Raw genomic sequence first — 20,027 nt, 5'->3', positions numbered from 1 at the left:
AATCTGTTTGTGAGGAATTATAAATGAATGAATGAATGAATGAATGAATGAATGGACAACAATGAATAATTGTAAAAACTGGTGTACATTTCACATTCTTTAATCAATTTTCGATTTTGACCAAAAAAAATCATGTTTTTTCTGAAAACCACTCTTTGGTGTGTTTGTGTGTAGGTGCTGCTGCATGCAAGCGTGTAAAACAACACTGCAAAGTGTGGATTCATTGAAATATTTTATTTTATTTTTAATATTTAATTGGTCAAATTCAAGGTGGCACAGTGGCTCAGTAGGTAGCACTGTTGCCTCACAGCAAGAAGGTCACTGGTTCGAGTCCCGGCTGGACCAGTTAGCATTTCTTTGTGGAGTTTGCATGTTCTCCCCGTGTTGGCGTGGATTTCCTCCAGGTGCTCTGGTTTTCCCCAGTCGAAAGACCTGAACTGTGTGAATGTGTGTGAATATAAATAAATGGTTGTTTCTCAGTGGGTTGCGATTGAAAATACATCTGCTGTGTAAAATATATGCAGGAATAGTTGGCGGTTCATTTCACTTTGGTGACCTTAGATAAATAAAAGACTAATCCGAAAGAAAATGAATAAATGAATGTTAAAATTCAAGTCATTTTAGAAATCTTTCTGACAAATTAGTAAAATCCAGTGCTTTTGAAGGATAGTGGCAAAGTGTAGGTGTAAATGGACAATATTTTGGAGCTGGACTGTGATGCTTAAATAAGGACTTTTAAGGTTACTAAATAAATCTTGTACATTTTTGTTATATAAACTGTTACATTGACTTATATTTACCAACAAATGATGGTAGGAGGTAAGAATTCTCATATTGGAGTGCTGATGTCAGAAAATTGGTTCCATAAATAATCATTGGTATGCGTGCCTTCAACACAACATAGTAACATTGATTATTTAATATAATTGGCTTCTATGCATATTAGCACGCATCTACCAAAATGCAGAAACTTCTGTCGTCATTTATTTACCTTCTCTTGTGCCATTCCACATGAATGATTGATGATGAGTTTCTTCTTCTTTTATTTCTTAAAGCATTCTGACATTGTCGTTCAATCACTGGAAGCTGCGACAGTAACTGCAGCTGTGGACTGAATGGATTACAATAGCTTTATTGTTCACAATAACCGATTGTTACTTTGTGATGGTGTGTTCTGTGCTGTTTAGACTCAGACGAGAAACACAATGACATGAATTGGAAGGTGAGACTTACAGTTGTTTTATTCATTTAAATACCATAGTACATCAACACAGTCATTTCCACACACAATGGTAAAGTTGAGGTTAACACCAGGTTTTATTTTCACGTTCTGCACTGCAGCACAACATGAGTGTTAGTTCAGCTCCGTGCAAATACAGTCAAAAACTGAGTTCAAGTGCTGAACCAAATCAAGAGCTTTCTGTGCAGTCCTTGCTCTTTAAGTGCAATACAAAAGAAACACGACAGCTAAAACAAACTCGTGTTTAAAAAAGAAACATCGTTTTAGATTTTGTAAGTGCTTTTGAGGTGAGTAGATTAGTACATAGTTTAAGAAAGACCCTTCACATTTTAGCAGAAATCATACAGAGTTCCTTAAAAATCTACTTTGCGGCATTTGTGAGATTTTAGATCAAACCCTGGTTGTGCCAGGATAAGACATCATCTAGTTGTCTTTCTCACTGACTTCAGCTCCCCCCACTCACTCTACTATGTGCTCCGTGGTCCGCTTATTTCTTATACACAGGCTGGTACAGCAGTAAAAACAACATTTTCGGTTAATACTAGATCATTAATAATATACAACATTATCTTAATTACATCATTATGGTCTTTCATTTAATAAAGCACCCACCGTGCGATCATTTTCTGAGACATTTGCCTTGTTAATCATCATTATGATCCAACTGACAGCACGTCAGTCGCTTTGCCAGTTTCAGTGTACGATGACATCATCAGTCTGTGACTGTTGTCTGCTGGTGCTGCTGAAACTGGCTTAAAGGGGGCTGTTCACACAGGGTATGTTTTTGCATTCCACTGCCATACTATTCTGTTATTATTTGATACAAACCTCCACTAGACATTATCCCTTTTCACACAGTGATACCGTAAAATTACCGGAACGACTTTACCGGTACATTCAAAAAAGCGCTGTTTACATAGGCAAGAACGTTCCCGAATTTTTCTAGAAAAGACTGTTCACGAATCTATTCCAAAATATTGGTTAATCTTGCAAACATTGACCAAAAAATACCTCTAAATGGCTGCGCTTGTATTTGTAAACACAGAAGGAGTCTGGCTTTTGTTGACGGTTGATGGTACATAATATGTATGTGTGCTGGCGCTCACCGACTGCTTCACGTGAACTGCAGCAACAGAAGCAGAGCTTGAGGGTAGAACAAACAGCAGTTTATCATAAAAACTTTATCGATAATTTTTAGTTGCATTAGGAAGGAACTTAGAAACTTTATCTGACTTACATCCAGCAGCTAAATGTGCCTGGAAAATATTCAAAGGCTTTTTTTTGTAAACAGCGCAAATGTGAATGCGTCTGAGTGTTCTGACTGGCTGGAGTAGAAGTCTTAAGTCAGCTCATTCTAGACCCGAACGCGCTCTTTCTGGCAATTTTCCTTCTCCGTTCACACAGCGCAGCATTCTGGCAAATTACTGCTAATGTTACACCAAATTTACCGGTATTTTCAAAAAGGGGGATGATTCCACATGATGATCCCACATCACACATGATCCCATTCCAGAACAATTGCCTGTAATTTTCCAGAAAGGTCTGTATGTGTGAAAGGGGCTATTGTCTCCTGGTTTCACTTTTACACAATGTTAGAATTCAGGAGTGACAGCTGTATTTCAATATGGAAGTGAATCCTCCACATTTTAGTTTTGTTTGTGAACGCGACTCGCTCCTGAACTTGCAACCATTGACCATAATAAAGGGCTGGAAGCTTTTATTTTTGGTCAAAGTCATATTTAAGTGACTGGAGAATACTTATTGTTGATTATTTAAACTAAATTGCTGGTAACAGATGCGTTGTGTTTGGTTATTGTTTTGTAGGAGAAAACAATATGGAAGTGTACACTGAAAAAAAAAATTATTCAAAGATGATTCCTTGCATTTACTAAAAAAATGTTAAGGTAATTAGTTGTAAACAGTTTATTTGGACTGAATTTAAACAAACAAAGACGAACATTGCTACATTCAATTTGTTTGTTTAAATTCAACCCATTCAACCCCAGAATATGTTTTTCTCAGGTGTATGGCTAACGGCTTCTTTTGTGTTCAACTGGAGAACAAAACTAAAACAGGTTTGTAACAAGTTAAATGATAAATGATGGCAGAATTTTTTTGTTTTGGGTGAATTTTTTCTTCTAAGTATGTTTGGGGCTTAGTGATTTAGTTTATATAGATAATTAAGTTGCTGGCACTGGTTGCAGTAGTATATTATTTGCTTATTTTAAAGATGAAGCATTTCAGTTTAATGTTTTTTTTTTTTTGCTTACTCTTTTTTGTTGCTCTTTTTAATCTAGATCTGTCAAAAATGTGTCAAGATATACCACATTCCGTGAGATTACTAGTACAACACATCTCCGATCAGTTTATGAGCTAAACCCTTTCGCACATAAGTTTTACAAAATCCAGCTGACCCCTCAGCATTCCCATTTTAATGTGACTGTTTTTAAAAACATGTCACTTTAAAGTTTCCATGGTGATGTGTAAAGTTTATCACAACACACTGCAGCCCGATGTTTTATGTATAGATATTTTTTTGTTCCCTTTTCTGCACTTCACTTGAGAGATTAGAGCTGCTGGATTTACAACATGATAATTTATCAACATTTTACCAAATACATAGAAGTTTGTGACTGTTTAACTGGGAGAAGAACAGAATAAACATTCTACCTATCTAAACAATGCGTATCTCATCTGAATAAAGCACATTGTCTGATAATGTTTAAAAATAATTGTTATTGTCATCTTCATAGACATCAGTTTGTACATTACCATAAATGTTATGGTTTGTAATATATACACTAATGTCTACGGAGATCAGTGTGTGTATAACAAACCATAAATGTTATGTTTTGCAAGTACTTGTGTGTATGTAAATGTCTGAAACCTAAAATAAACATTATTTGTTTGAAAACACTGCTAAATTGTGTTATATTACTTTTTTTTCTGGCACAGTGCGAGCAATCACGAGAAAGCAGATTTGAGTTTAGCTGACGTACTGAGCATTCTGATCACACCCGTGTGATTGTGCGCATCAAAGGGGTTAAAACAATAATAATTGTTACAACAAATATTCTGTTAACATAATTGTGATAGGCTGATATCCAGTCACTTTCACACACACATTTGTGAAGTCGTCTTCAGTAATCTTGTTCTATATCTCCGTTTCTTTTGCGACTCTCGATCTCAAAATTTAAGAACTTGTCTCTAGCTATCCTGCGACTTGCATTTTATCATTCAACCACACTGCTTTTGCATTTTTTTCAATGTAATCATGGCCTTGATCAAAGTCTTTTACCACTGACTTTGACGCTTCATCAAACCAATTAATAAATGACTCCATAATCAACTCACTTTAAGTTTAAAAGTTTTGCAAAAACATCCACTGTGTGAATGACCCCCTGTTCTTCCCCATGTGTTCTTGGTTGCAAAAAAAACAAATGCTGGTCACCGTTTATTATGACATCGCTTATTTGCTACTTCTCAAACGGCTCATGCCACAGCAACAATTTCTTTTTCTAGAACCGAATCATAAACCAGCCTTTGCGCTACATCGCACAGACCCTTTCCTGGTTAATGCAGCAACAGTCTAGTGAAACAATATTCATCTCAAGGGAATATGAATCACTTCAATGAGAAAATAAATCATCCTTCCTCTTTCTATCTGATGGATCGGTGTCGGTTTATGGGCAAAGACTGAGGAGCTACACAATTCATGATACAAGAGCTGAATGCATTTCATGGTCATTAAAAGGCCAGACGGGTTCAGACTATTAAGACGAAGCCTTCATATCCTTTCTCATCAGTAGCCATCTCACATAGGTATACATAAACATTCAAAAATGCACACACACACTCACCACAAGCACCTGTTCGCATACTCACACAGGGACGCATGCATGTAGTCAGGCACGTAAGAGTATACATTTAACACAGATTAGTTTTGTTGCTCAGACTGTTGTTGTAAATAAAGTGCTGAACTTCTAATAGAAAAAATACACATATGCACAAAACACACAAAGGCATTCGTATCAGGGTATGAGTAAAGGTAAAGGCCATAGTCATAGCCCTTGTATACAAAAGGAGCATCATCGTGACAAAAGGACATCATAACTATGAAGAAGCAAGTCAATTCTTCTCAAAAGCCTCTTTGGCTGGAATAGTTCACCCAAAATTGACCCTTCTGTCTTTGTTTACAGAAGAAGAAAAAGAATAATCCACACAATTAAAGTCACTGGAATGCAATAATATGTTGGAACCCACTGACTTTCACTGTATGGAAAACTTGTTGAAGAATTCTGCAAAATATCACAGAGGTAAGATGAGTAAATAATTAACTTTCATTTTTGGGTGAACAGTCCCTTAAAAATTTCAACAATATGCAAAATTTCCCCGAAAAGCAACATTGAGCAAATTTCTAACAATTCAGAATCATTAAATGTTGTATCAAATTAATAAATAGCCAGAGTTGCATCTCAGATCCTTTAATTAGACTATACTGCAAACCAGTGACATCACATCCTGCTACAATCCTCCTCACTGGAACTAAATGACAGGAGCCCAATCCCAAATGGCACACTTCATGCAAACTTAAAAGTCTACAGACACACAGAAGCCACTATGAGCAGGTGTTCATAAAATACCACAAAGCAGGGGTGTCCAAACATGCTACAGAATCTCTGTCTTGCAGACTTTAGCTCATGGCTAATCAAGGTCTTTACTAAAAACCTCTAGGCAAGTGTGCAGGATGTTGGCTTTCAAAAAGCCAAACTGGACACCCGTCATATAGCTATCCATCATTTTATCTTTCAGAAGAGTGGTCATGAGGGCTCCCTTTGCCTTTAGTGCTCTGTCAATGCACACTTCTGCAGAGACCGCTTTGAGGTGCAATTTGGGATTGGCCTTTGCAATTCTGTGAAATTACATCATACTATCCATCTCACAGACTAGACATCAAAAGGCAGGAAAGTGTGCACTGGCAGTGCAAAACCAATCGATTGCATTCGCAGATAATCATACACGAACCTCAACATGGCACTGGACGGGTTGGACATGCTAAGGCAAGTCTGAAATCTTTTAGTTATTGATTTTCAATTGGTCTGTTAAAGTATGTGAAGCCAAAACCAAAGATTGATTTAAAAGACAATAGAGTAGGGGACATTAGATTTGAATATTTAAGAAAAAAAGATTAACCAATCATCTTTCAGTAGGCTGTTGTTTAAAACAAAGCTTCCTAATATTTAACTGACATCCAAATCATGTGATCTGAGCTCTGCTGCTCTGGTCTGATGGCATGGGATTTAATTACTAGCACGATAATGTTCTCTGTGCATTAGTCTTACTGTAAATTCAATTCCCATGGAACGCAATAAAATATGTGTGGTTTGAATGTAATGTAAGTGAAAAAGACATGTGAGGAACATATACTTAAAAGCAGCACATTGCATTAAAATGAGTTTGAATCCAGTAATGGTCGACCTAACTATCTTGTATACCAGGTTTAAAAGGTTGTCATGGCACTCATCAAACAGATCAGCTAACAGATCTGAGCACCTTTCAGCAGGCAATCCATTGTTTTTGAACCATTCTCAAACTGTAATGAGGTTTTAAAGCATGTCACCAGTTTGGTCAACAGAAAGCAGTTGGTTAAAAACGTGTTGGCAGGCCACATAACCAAACCATTAACAACAAATATAAGATACACGAAAAAATGTTAGTTGTTTCAGTTCTTGTAGACCAGCACGATCCTTCCTGCATGTGCAAGCAAGGTCCCTACCACGACATCTACTCCTGCTTCTCTTCTAGATACGTCTTCACCCGTTTGCGCACGTAGAACGCGGTGAGTGCGCTGCAACACGCTGTGAAGATAAAAAGAGCCACTGCATCATGAGCCAAATCACCATGGAGATGTTCGTAGAGACGTCTTCTCTCTGTGTAATCCAGTCGAACAGCTTCGATCTGCACTAGAGTGCAGAGCACAAGGAACACATGGAAGATCTGATGGCCCTGCCCGATGAAGTCGCAACGTCCTGGGAACCAGCGCTCGGGATGGGGGTACGAGAAGAAGTAGGCGCTGATTAAAAAGAAGAGGACTTGGTAGCAGTGGTAGACCACTGCCTGGTCGGCACACCAATGTTCAGAGCTGTAGCATCTATAGATGCGATGCAACACCGGACTGATGTCTAAACAGTAGGCCAGGCCCGAGGGCACAACTTGAAATAGCTTGTGAACAAACTTTGGCAATTTTGGGCTGGCGTACTTGCCATAGCAGCAGCCCGTACAGGACAGCCAGGCCAAGAAGGCTGAGGCTGGCAAGAAAAAAGTTCGCACTTGAGCATGCCATTCTTCTTCCACCACATAATAGAAGTGGGCGAGGGCACTACCATATTGGTATACAGCTACACCTACGTAGTCCAAAAAATAAAAGGTGTAGTGGGAGATCTCAGACTTGGCCGAGAGAAGATGTGCCAATGCACTGCACCCCAAGTAGGTGAATGCGGCCAGGAGTAAGATGAACATCGGTTGGGCGTGCGGATCTCGCAGGAAGTCTACGGTTTCAGACAGCTCCTGAAACTTGACTAAAATAATGAGGGAGGCCAGAAGGTGTGTCCACACATTTACAGATTCGTTATGCCTCTGGAACAAAGTAAGGAAGTAGTAGCGCCAGTTCTGGTCAGGCGGCCTGTAGCCCGTGATTATGTGTGACTCACGGAAAACCCATGGCACGTCGCTCACCATCACAGTACAGGGCAGTTTTGGGAAGGCTGACTCCAGGAAACGAGGGATCTGGCGAAGCTGCTGTGCGTTGATGAACAGCCGCCCAATCTGCTCCATCACAACCGTCGCCATGGTGAGGATTAATTAAGCTGCAGTCTTTTGTGAGATCTGTATGGGAGAAGCATTCAACAGTTAAATATTACCCTTGCACTCACAAGTACGTTCACCTCTCAACACTTTAAATTGATTACCAAACTATGCAAATGCATGCATAAAAAGTAACTTGTCATTTTTCTTTTGGCCCTGAATGGTGTAAACATTCACACTTCACCTCAGATTATGTACTGTTAATCATTCTGTAGAGGAAACAACACATAGAAATGAGTTTAAATAATATTTTGCAACAAAACAATCAACTACTAAGATTCTTTCCTTCCTAATTTAAAAGTAATCCTTTAATGTGTATTTTATACACAAACCTTTGGATAATAATATCTAACAGATTTTTTTGTGATGATTGCAGATCATCTCACAATATATAGCTTTTCCCTTATAATAAATCAGACCAGAATTTCTTATTGTGGGAAAAGAATTAATGGCTCCAAAGAAAGTTAAAATATTTGGTTGAATATTGTTAATAAACACTAATAAACCATTTTAATAAACCAATTAATAAACTAAAACCTTTTTTTCAGCCTTGATTTTATTTTAAATTGTTGTAAATAATCGCAGTTAAGATTAACTGATTAAAAAATGTTTCAATTTAGTTATTAATATTAAGACAGATATGGAATATATATATATATATATATATATATATATATATATATATATATATATATATATATATATATATATATATATATATGCCATGCCTAGAAAAATATACATACAGTTTAACTCAGAATTATTAGCCCCCCTTTCCATTTCTTTTTTCTTTTTTAAATATTTCCTAAATTATGTTTAAGAGAGCAAGAAAGTTTTTACAGTATTTCCTATACTAATCTTTCTTCTGGAGAAACTCTTATTTGAACAGAACAAACCATCAATATACAATATCTTGCCAAATTACCCTATCCTGCCCAGTTAACCGCAAATAACCTAGTTAAGCCTTTAAATGTGACTTTAAGCTGTATAGAAGTGTCTTAAAAAATCTAGTAAAATATTATTTACTGTCTTCATGGCAAAGATCAAATAAATCAGTTATTATAAATGAATTATTAAAACTATTATGTTTAGAAATGTGTTGGAAAAAAAAAAAAAAATATATATATATATATATATATATATATATATATATATATATATGTGTGTGTGTGTGTGTGTGTGTGTGTGTGTGTGTGTGTGTGTGTGTGTGTGTGTGTGTGTGTGTGTATATATATATATATATATATATATTTTTTTTTTTTTTTTTTTTTTTTTTTTTAAAGCCTGGCACGATAACTGGTTTCAAGGTTTACCATGGTTTTGAAAACTCAAGGTTTTAAAGCTGCCAAAATTTTTTGTTATGCCGTTTCTGTGGTATTTTTTATTTTTTAATGTGTTTTTTTTAGGGCAACAGCAGTAGTCACATCAAAAGCTATCAGTCAGGCCACGATTTAGCAAACATTTTAAAAACTAATCGCTTATAAACCAACATCAAAATATGCTATAGAGCTAAACAGTGCAGTGGCTTTACTTTAAATCCAAAGAACAGAAAGATGTAAAGAAAACAGTGTTTTTGGATCTAATGAAGACAGAAAAAATCAATGATTTATTTTAATTACTTAGCCTGACATGTTTACTGTTCCAAAATATTTTACATTTTTATAAAATATATATATATATATATATATATATATATATATATATATATATATATATATATATATATATATATATATATTGTGTTCAATGGGGACTGTGGGGTTTTGCGCAATGCCCTTCCAGCGGCAACCCAACACTGGGAAACACGCATACACACACACACACTACCAATTCAGGTTAACCAATTCACCAATATTGCATGAATTTGGACTGTTGGGGAAACCGGAGCACCCGGAGGAAGCACACGAACACGGGGAGAACATGCAAACTCCACACAGAAATGCCAGGGCTCAAACCAGCGACCTTCTTGCTGTGAGGCATTCGTGCTACCCACTGCGCCACCATGACACCTGCCTAATATATATAATATATACTGTTCAAAATTATTAATTAATTCTGTTCTGTTTACACCATCACATTTTGTCTTGAAACCATAAGCAAAAAGCTACCAACACATTTTAGTGAAAACATAGAAAAGTTGAAACCTGTTATTCTTCATTTTAAACATCAATTCCTGAGAATCATCTCCTGGTGTTGAATGTTTGGATTTAAAATATCAAGGTTTCATTTGCTTATCTCAATTCTGAATGAATGGAAACGATGCTTAACCACGACCTAGGTGCCCATGCAAATGAATGTGTTAAAATGAAATATTAGAATCGTGAAGCCATTCTTTTATGAAAAGCATGTTACTTATTGTAAATGTGTTGCAAATTAAAAACCAGTTTGTCCTGAATATTAAGACATCGTGATCCAAATGGGGCGTATCTTCTCGACGCTCTTATGAATAGACATCATCGCTTACGTAACATCTGCTCTCTATCTCTCTCTCTCTCTGCGTAAAGCTCCTCGTGCACGTGAATTATTGTTAAAACGAAATTATCACTCAATAACGTCTGGAAAAGCAAAGGCCTAGAAAGATTAAGGCATTTTCAAACCTATTAAAACGACGAGAGAAAGTGTGAGGAAAAGGCAGAGGACATTTTTAGTGATGGCATGCCAAAAAGCACTGAAGCCTTCCCACACCCTCGAGCGCTTTCTCTCGTAAAATCTCGAAAAAGAAACGTGAGACGCCGGAAGCGCAACAATGAAATGTCTTGACGATATTCAAGGTCTACAGGTGCATAAGCAACAACACTACGCGTTTTCTTCTTCACCTGATACTGTATCGTATTAAGCAAATGTCGGTAATGTATTGTGCTCTAATGATAATTCATTTTCGTCGTTTTCATACCATACACGCGCATTTAACGTACTAAACAACAGTGGTGTCTGTTTTTAAAAAGTTTAACATCTCAAAGCCATATATAGTGCAAATGGGGATTTTAATTTTTACCTTTTTCCTGCCTTAAACATCGGTAAATGAACTGGTTTACCTTATAAGAGATAATCTCATCGGTCAGTCATCTGCATTCAATCCCGCCGTCATAAACGTGTTGAATAAAACAAATAACAGAAAGAAAGTTCCATGATGAAGATTTTTAGGTGAATATTTGTTGAGCGGGAGAGGCTCCTGTCAGCTTCCCTGCAGTACCGCTGTCAGATGGCCGTAATCTACAGATTTCTGATTGGCAGTCGGAACTGTCAAATCGGAACGGCCGGACAGCATTGTCCCCGCCTTCGTTCAGGCTAACAGGCCAATAGGAAACCTCCCTTAAGGTGGCGACACCCTGTAAAATGTATGGACGGTGCAACGTGAATCTACCGTCTTCATGTTAAAGCCGCCTACATGTCCTCTTTAATAAAACACAACGCGAGACGGTGTGGTAAGACATAGACAAAATATATATTTATATTATTACGCAAGTGTGCCTATGATTGTGCACAATATGATGTAACTGTTTAACGTAGAGTTCTCTGATAAAAATACAATTCTGTCAGCATTTTGTCACCCTCCACTTATTCCAAACTCTATTCCAGAATATATATATATATATATATATATATATATATATATATATATATATATATGTGTGTGTGTGTGTGTGTGTGTAACCACTTAAACATGAAATGCATCTTCTTTTGTCTTCAAATGCTCAAAAAAAAGTTTGGCATCATTTTAGGGTTTGTAAATGGTGAGTTAATGTTCATGTTGGGGTGTTTCTGTCTCTTTAACAAAGCATATTCATGCATAATACCTCATGTATACGTTTTGTTAACCTGTAATTTCCTTTGATTGCATTCTAATATATATTTAAGGTACATTTTGTATATTATGTATGTATTGTGAGTGAATTGTTGTTTATTTCCAAGCTATGTGAAGGCTTATCTCATCTCCCACACAGTCACTCTGGCTGACAATGTGCCCTTGTCAAACTAGTGTTAAGACTGGACAACAAAAACAAAGGTCTATATTGTGAATTTAGACACAGGAAGGCAAAAAAAATTGCTTGTTAGTCAAGTAATAATCCACTATGCAGCCCTGTACCATCATAACATTGTCAAAGAGAGAAAGAGGTCTAATGTTTCTTTCTCATATACTGTAAGTTTGCTTTTATGATAATCTGATTGATGATTCATATCTGGTCATGACAAAGTGCAAGAGATTGGTGGTGATTTAGGTGGTGATTTCACTCCATATTTCCGATTTATTGAGTCATTCAGATTGAGACACGGTAATGTGTTAGTGGTTGGAGGTGATTTAGACATTGCACTTCATGCAGGTTCGTACAACACAGACAAACAATTGATTTCATTTTTATTTTATTCAATTAAAAAAACATTTATTCACACAACATAGTACTGGACATGATCTTTTTGGATGCATGTAATTGCTTCTAAGGGAGTTCAGAATCATAAAATAAGGTTGGATTCATTTTTAGAAAAAGATTGATGCACTATTTCTCAACACATAATAATGTGACGGCATGTGGACAAGCCATTTATCACTGCAAAGCTGTTAACTACTTCCATAAATGTTCATGCATCTAACTGTTCCTGCAACAAAGGATGAATCAATAATAGCTGTCGATGTCTCAATGTTTTTTTTTTCTGAAATCATTTTGAGACACGTTTATTCTAATAACTGCTTGACAAACTCACAACCACTAGATGCCAGTATTGTTCAAATACAGTCTCAAGCGACATTTTTATTAGTTTTTTAATGTTCACACATTGCAAGTAGTTTCTTTTTTTATTAGTGCATATTGAATATGAATAACTATAAAAGTATGGTCCAGTAAAGGAAATGCTTGCGGATAATGAAATGTGTTGTTAACACTAAGAATACCATGCAGATTACAAAGAGTACATCAAAAAGTGTCCAAAAGATCTGATTATTCTGGCAAAACCTATTTTCCAGTAACTGCCATTCAACTCCATAATGTACAAATTGTGAAAGTTTTTTTTTACTCCACATTACACTCTGGCTGACTGACAGATCAACAAAGAGGCAGTGGCAAAACTGGCACAATAACAAACAACTGTGCAACTTTATTAAGCTCAAAGGATGGCAGTACTGACATACAAGGGAACAGGTGGACTTGCACAATGCAGTATACCAAGTATATATTAGACCTATGCATAACACAGGCATGCTTCCCTACGCTGCTCGTTTTAAACGCTATAGAGTTGCAACTGGACAAATCTACAGGTTAGAGGGGATGATGAAAGACAGAACTGATTACACACAAAGTGATGAAATTTTGTGCACCAGCTTTTCCCCAAAACTCCTTAATAAAAAAGTGGCAAGTACATGGATCCAAACACGGAAAACTGGCCATTTAATGGAACAAAAAATAAATCTTTGGATACATTAAAAAACCCAATACTATACCCTAAATGAAAAGGAAAATGAGAGGGCAGACTTAGTTTTCATCCTCGCCTCCCTCTTTTGTTTCTTTGTTCTTTCGTACCTCTTCAAGCTTCTTGTCCTGAAGTAAACGAACAAAAAATAAACATTTGTAATCAATTTACTAAAGCATTTATGGATGACATAATATACATGCATTCAACTTTTCCATACACACACCTTCTCTTTGAATTTCTCATTCATAGCTGCCATGCGTGCTGTGCGGTTTTCTTTGTTGGCTTCCATTTTCTGGTTAAGTTTCTCCTCTGCCATCTTGCTGAAGTTGTTGTTCTCCTCCATAGCTTTCTGAAGGACCTCCTTCTCATGCTCTCGTTTCTCAGCTAAGTGCTTCAGTACCTCTGCCTCATGGTTCTAATGTGAGGAGGCAAATTAATAAGGACAGAAAGCACATTTCGTAAACAATGCATTACTAAAGCAGCGCTTACCTTGCGTCTCTCCTCTGCTGCATCTAGTTTTTTCTGGATCTCATCCAAAGAAACCTCCTTCTTCTTGGGGGTGGAAAGTGGGAATTCTCCCTTGGCATCTGGAGCCGTGGGACTCAGGATGACCTCAAAAGCCTGTCCCGAGGCACGCTTGTCCAGTTCCTTGACCTGGATATCAGCTAAGCATGCAACGTTGCATTTAATAGTCCATTCTTCATCTTCTTTGTTCAATGACTTCATTTAGATTGCGGTTATAGAGAAGCATATTGATTTACAAAAATTGAGCTCAGCTCATATATGCTTTCACATCTTACCTCCAGAGGACGCCATTGCACTTTCTACTTCGACGGTTTCAGACACCTGCGAAATGATTGTAAATAATAATGATGTTAGAAAAATGGAAACGTTTTGCTGTTAACAACAATGTCTAGGCAATCTTTTCACTCAACCATATTTAACCACAATGTATTGTAAACAGACATCTATACAGCAGTGTTCAATCAATGAATGAAAAATGTTTAAGGTAGACATTTATGAAAAATGATGACTGGAGTCAGTCCCTGCTGCCTACTATAACATTTTTACAAGATAGGAAACGATGTTTATATAATGTAATAATGTACACGTGCTTAAGGGAGGGGCGTCGCCACAATAGACATGCATAATTTACTAAGTGAATTGTTTTACGGTAAGGAAATAGGCAAGACTGTGCAATACTCGTTAAAAATGCAACAAAAATACAGCCTAATTCATGCCAATATATCCTCCTTTTGCTGAAAGCCAAGAAAAAAAGACGAGTCACTGCCAGCAGAAAAACCGAATCCTTCCATTCAGACGTGCTGTCATCATCGTCTAATTAAACGATAATAGTTCAATTAAAATATACAACACAGGCTGACCGCTCTGGTGAAATGTAGAGCAAACAACGCTGCCTCTTTTTTTATAATGTAACGTGATTCAATTGGCCATTGAGAGATTAAAACAAAGGAGATATTGTGTAAGAAGCGAACAAAGACAACAGAGCATTGATCCTCGAGCTAATGCCCCCTGGAGAATCGTCAAATATTTATTATTAGACGAACTTGTCATCTCAAAATTTGACCTGTGAACAATTCATAGCTCGATGGCTGAAAATAAACATCCAACACTAGCGATTATCCGGAGGGATGAAAGATCTCATCTGCAGACAATAGATGGCCGAGATACACCCATTATAACAGCATGCAAAAATACATAATATTACATACAACACTTTATTGCATGATGACCAAGAGCTTAATAATGTTTTAGAATATGCACATTTGAAATGCAACATTTACTAATAAAGCCATGGCTGAATCACCCGTTTCCAGCACACCAGATCACACCCAAATCTCTACCGTTTCAAACCAGACACAACTGCACTGCCTTTTTTACAGAATAATCTGTGTTGGTATGCCAAATGCAGCGTGCTATGCCATTACTGATCGATTTTATTGAAGCATGTGAATATAATTAATATAATATGACGGCATAGTTGGCGAATGCACAAATAACGAAGACAAAAGACGTCGAGAGCCATTAGATCACCTGTCACATTGTGTTGTATGCTTGTTAAGATTTAAGTGAAACAGACGATAAGTCTGTGGATGACAATAAAGCACGTTTTTGCAACACCAAACAGTCAAAAATAAACCTGCAAAACTCGATGAAACGACAGCCAGCTGGCTAATCTCGACCAATTCCCTCCAGATATAACGACGATAAACACATTAATGGTCCCGCTACGAGCTGTTACTCGACTGCGCGTGCTATTTTTAAATTCACAGACTTAACGTTAGTTACTGAAACTCTCCAACCGAACTGAATATTCTCGAAGCCCTTGTCCATTAACGTTACCTAACGTTGTACATCCCCTCCCCAAAAAAGGAGGTAAATAACGGTGTGGCAGAACATTATAATTGTAAGAATTTAAAAGTTTACTCTTTAAATGCATTCGCTGTTTGACACGTAAGGAAGGGATGGGATATGCGCTGCAAAAATAGTGATATTTGACAACAACAACAAAAAAAAACACCCACCTTCAGAAGAAGTGGAAATCAGGGAAGGAGTTGCCCGCGCGCAGATTCCTCTCTGCCTCAGCATCAACGGTTCGCTTCGCGCAAAAGAGGACCAAAATGTATTACGTCACTTTTGGATGAGACCAATGATTGTCGAGAGCAGAATTCTGGGAAATGTAGTACGGTATCGTTTGAACGGTAAAATAAGTTCATTGTCCTAACATAAACTGCTTTTAAATGTACTAAATGCACAGCTAGTGTTTTTCAGCCAATGATGAACTTCCGATTAAAGCTTTATGTGACTATTTTCAATTTAATTCCTTTTACAGCATCAATGTTGTAATGTAGTTCAAATGACTTAAATAGACCTAATCATTCATTTAATTGTTAAAGCTAAAAAGAGACGAAAGACTGTAAAACAATGGTGTAAATGCTAGCGACGTCATTAGCAACAGGCTAGCGCAGAAATTCCATTGAAAATACTGGCACAAAATTAATTTCCATATTATAAAGACTTGACGTGGAAAAATATACTTTAATGTAGTGCTTTTTCTTTGATACTCACTTTATATCGTATCTCAGCCAGGCAGAGAAGATCAACGTTTTTTGTATGGGATGACAATTAACCGGAAGCCATGTGGCTGGATGACTGAAATTAAAAGTCAGTGTGGATATACCCCATTAGTATGACCCTCTTCACACTTAGGAAGTATGCTTCTACTATATTATTCTAAATAGAAATGCAGTTAACCTATATATGACGAGAAGCATCAAATTATACGATTGCTGACAAAAATGCCCTTTGTATGAAAATATGTGTAAAAACTACTGCTCTGTTTTAACAGTTAATATGTCATCATTTATGTAGTGAAATGTTTAATAGCGTTGCCGTTTGTCATTGTTTTATCCAGTGACAATGTACTGTTTATGCTAACTAATATTTTCGGGTAGCTGTTGGGTAGCCTATGTTTAAAAAGACATTGCTCATTTAAAGCTAAAGTGTATTAGCATAAGTTTTAAGTCAGTTTTTGTTTACATGATGTTTTTAGGGCAGATTAACTAAAAAATGATATGATAAAAGGTCATGTCAAGAAATGTTTAAATGTTACTTTAACTTTAAAGTGCACAAATATTGTGTTTATTGTGGTTAAAAGTGAAAACTCACCTCTATAGCTTTTGTATATAAGACATTGGCTATAAAACATTTTTCATACAATTTTAGAATTGGGATTTGACCAGCACAGTGACACTGGCTTAACCAATGGTGTGGGTTTTGGGTGGGGCTTTCAGTTAAACTGACCAGTAGCAGATGGAGACTGAGTCAAGTTGGGAGACCTGTTCAACACAATAAGCATTTTTGTTTAGTCACATACATCACACTTAAGTAGCTTCAAGTTCATTTTGTTTTGTTTTATTCACCAACATTATTAGTAGGCTGTGTAGTGAAAGATATCAACTTGAGCTTGAATTTGACGCTCACATAATGCACAGTTGGGTCAGTTCTGATTATGTTAGAGCTTTGTTTGTAAGGCTATAATGTAAAGTGATTTACCTACATGACAACTTGTCATAAGCACATTTATTTTTTCTCAAAAACCAGCTTAAAAACTATAATCCCATGAAGCTTTATTAGGAAAAAGTGAGTCCTGACCTCACCCCTGGTATTAGTCATCTCGCGACATGTCAGAGATGACTATACAGTCAATAAGTTCTTAGAACAAAACAGCGACACGCCGGTGACCTGCTTTACAAATTGTCTTCGGTGCGAAGCAATTAACAGTTCACTTGGCATTAGTGAGTGTTTTGCTTCTGTTCTTCTCTGTGCCTCAGTATCATTGTATGAACTTTAGCTAAATGGCAGAGCTGATGATTTCAAGCTGACTGGATTTTACAGTCTTGTGGCTGCTGTTTATTCCTGTGTCACTAAATGCTGTTGGAGTCGTTTGTTTTGACTCTTTAAATGCATTAATATTGTGGTGTGATCATTCCTTAGCTCCAAATTCTTCACCAAAGTGAAGAAAATACATTATTTAAAGGGATAGTTTAGTCAAAAATGAAAATTCTGTCATCATTTTACTTGTTTCAAACCTTTATAAGTTTCTTTTGAAGTTGAACACAAAATAAGATATTTTGGAAAATGTTGAACACCTGTAACCACTGACTTCCATGATATTTGTTTACTGAGGAAGTCAATGCTTACAGCTTTTCAGCTTTCTTCAAAGTGTTTTATTTTTTTGAAGTATGAAACTTATAAAGGTTTAACCACTTGAGGATCAATAGATAGTGAGTAAATGTAATTTATCATTTCATCTATCATATCATCTATCCTTTTGATGGTGTTGATTGTATTGCTTGATTATTTTGCATAAAGATCACAATTTTTTTTATCTGTATCATGCTCTGCCAGCCTCCTCCTGCCCCACCCCGGATCCCATTCATCCCGTTTGAGGGGGGACATTTTAAAGCAAGCTGCCCAGGGAAAGGGGGAGCAGATGGTGCTTCCATGCCTCGCCCTGTCTCGAGTCTCTGGTGTCTTACACAAAGACACAAAGAGAGCTGAGAAACCCCCTGTTGGGACATTTTTTGGCTGCTATCACTGAGGGCAAAGGGTATCATACAAGCTATTTTAACATATTTTTAATGACCAAGTTCATCAGAAGGCCTTTAATAATAGAGACTTACTGCACATTTGTTGCTTTCAACACATGTTGCTGACTATGCATCTCTGGAAGAAAATAAGAGAACACTATTTATTATAGGTACATGTACATAATTAAACGATAAATTGTGTTTTATTTTATAAATGTCTGTTAATATTGTTCTTAAAATTTTTATTAACACATAATAATTTAGAGCACTTACTCTTTTTGCAAAAAAAATGTTTTCAGATGTTGTGCAAAATGGGTTTATATTTTTCACATAATTTGTCATTTTCTGCAAAACTGCTCACAACATTTTCTCACAACTGCTCTAAATGATAATCTTATATGACATTTTGATGACATGTTATCAGTAGTAATATTTCTTTTATTTCGGCTAGAATAAAAGCAGTTTTAAACAAATAAATAAATAACAAAACTATTTGCCCCTTTAAGCAATTTTTTTCGATAGTCTACAGAACAAACCATCATTAAACAATAACTTGCCTAATTACCCTAACCTGTCTAGTTAACCTAAGCTACCTAGTTAAGCCTTTAAATGTCACTTTAAGCTGAAAAGAAGTGTATTGGAAAATATCTAGTTAAATAGTATTTACTATCATCATGGCAAAGATAAAATAAATCAGTTATTAAAAACGAGTTATTAAAACTGTTATGTTTAGAAATGTGTTAAAAAAATTTTCTCTCCGTTAAACAGAAATTGGGGGAAAAAATAAACAGGGCGCTAATAATTCTGACTTGAACTATATATATATATATATATATATATATATATATATATATATATATATATATATATATATATATATATATATATATATATATATTTATTTATTTATTTATTTATTTATTTATTTTTATTATATACAGTTGAAGTCAGAATTATTAGCCCCCGTGATATAGATAGCAGAAGACCACACCAGGTGCCACTCCTGTCAGCTAAGAACAGGAAACTGAGGCTACAGTTCACACAAGCTCACTAAAATTGGACAATAGAAGATTGGAAAAATGTTGCATGGTCTAATGAGTCTCAATTTCTGCTGCAATATCGGGATGGTAGGTTCAGAATTTGGCGTCAACAACATGAAAGCATGGATTCATCATGCCTTGTATCAGTGGTTTAGGCTGGTGGTGGTGGTTCTGTACTGGTGTGGGGGATATTTTCTTGGCACACTTTGGGCCCATTAGTATCAATTGAGCATCTTGACAACTCCACAGCCTAATCATCTCAATCTGAATCATCTCAGACCGGTTTCTTGAACATGACAATGAGTTCACTGTACTAAAATGGCCTCCACAGGCACCAGAACTGAATCCAATAGAGCAGCTTTA

The 20,027-nt window shown here is 36.4% G+C and overlaps 2 protein-coding genes across 3 annotated transcripts; both read right to left on the bottom strand.

Annotated features, from left to right (window-relative positions):
* Positions 1 to 1,215: 1,215 nt before the first annotated feature.
* On the bottom strand, positions 1,216 to 16,682 carry paqr7b (progestin and adipoQ receptor family member VII, b). Of its 2 annotated transcripts, none has more exons than XM_005158330.6 (2): positions 11,140 to 11,319; positions 1,216 to 8,125 (listed from the first exon to the last, which is right to left on the bottom strand). In XM_005158330.6, exon 2 carries the CDS (start codon positions 8,087 to 8,089, stop codon positions 7,025 to 7,027), a length of 1,065 nt encoding a protein of 354 aa, XP_005158387.1. In that variant the 5' UTR covers positions 8,090 to 8,125; positions 11,140 to 11,319; the 3' UTR covers positions 1,216 to 7,024.
* On the bottom strand, positions 12,450 to 16,121 carry stmn1b (stathmin 1b). Its single transcript, NM_001017850.1, is given in 5 exon segments — positions 12,450 to 13,635; positions 13,734 to 13,925; positions 14,000 to 14,175; positions 14,311 to 14,356; positions 16,057 to 16,121. Coding segments are annotated over 4 exon segments (450 nt in total). The 5' UTR covers positions 14,327 to 14,356; positions 16,057 to 16,121; the 3' UTR covers positions 12,450 to 13,569.
* Positions 16,683 to 20,027: the final 3,345 nt, after the last annotated feature.

This window comes from Danio rerio, chromosome 16, assembly GCF_049306965.1.
Source record: "Danio rerio strain Tuebingen ecotype United States chromosome 16, GRCz12tu, whole genome shotgun sequence".
NCBI lineage: Eukaryota > Metazoa > Chordata > Actinopteri > Cypriniformes > Danionidae > Danio > Danio rerio.
The sequence above is the reverse complement of the archived record's forward strand: the minus strand, read 5'-3'. Positions and strand labels throughout refer to the sequence as shown.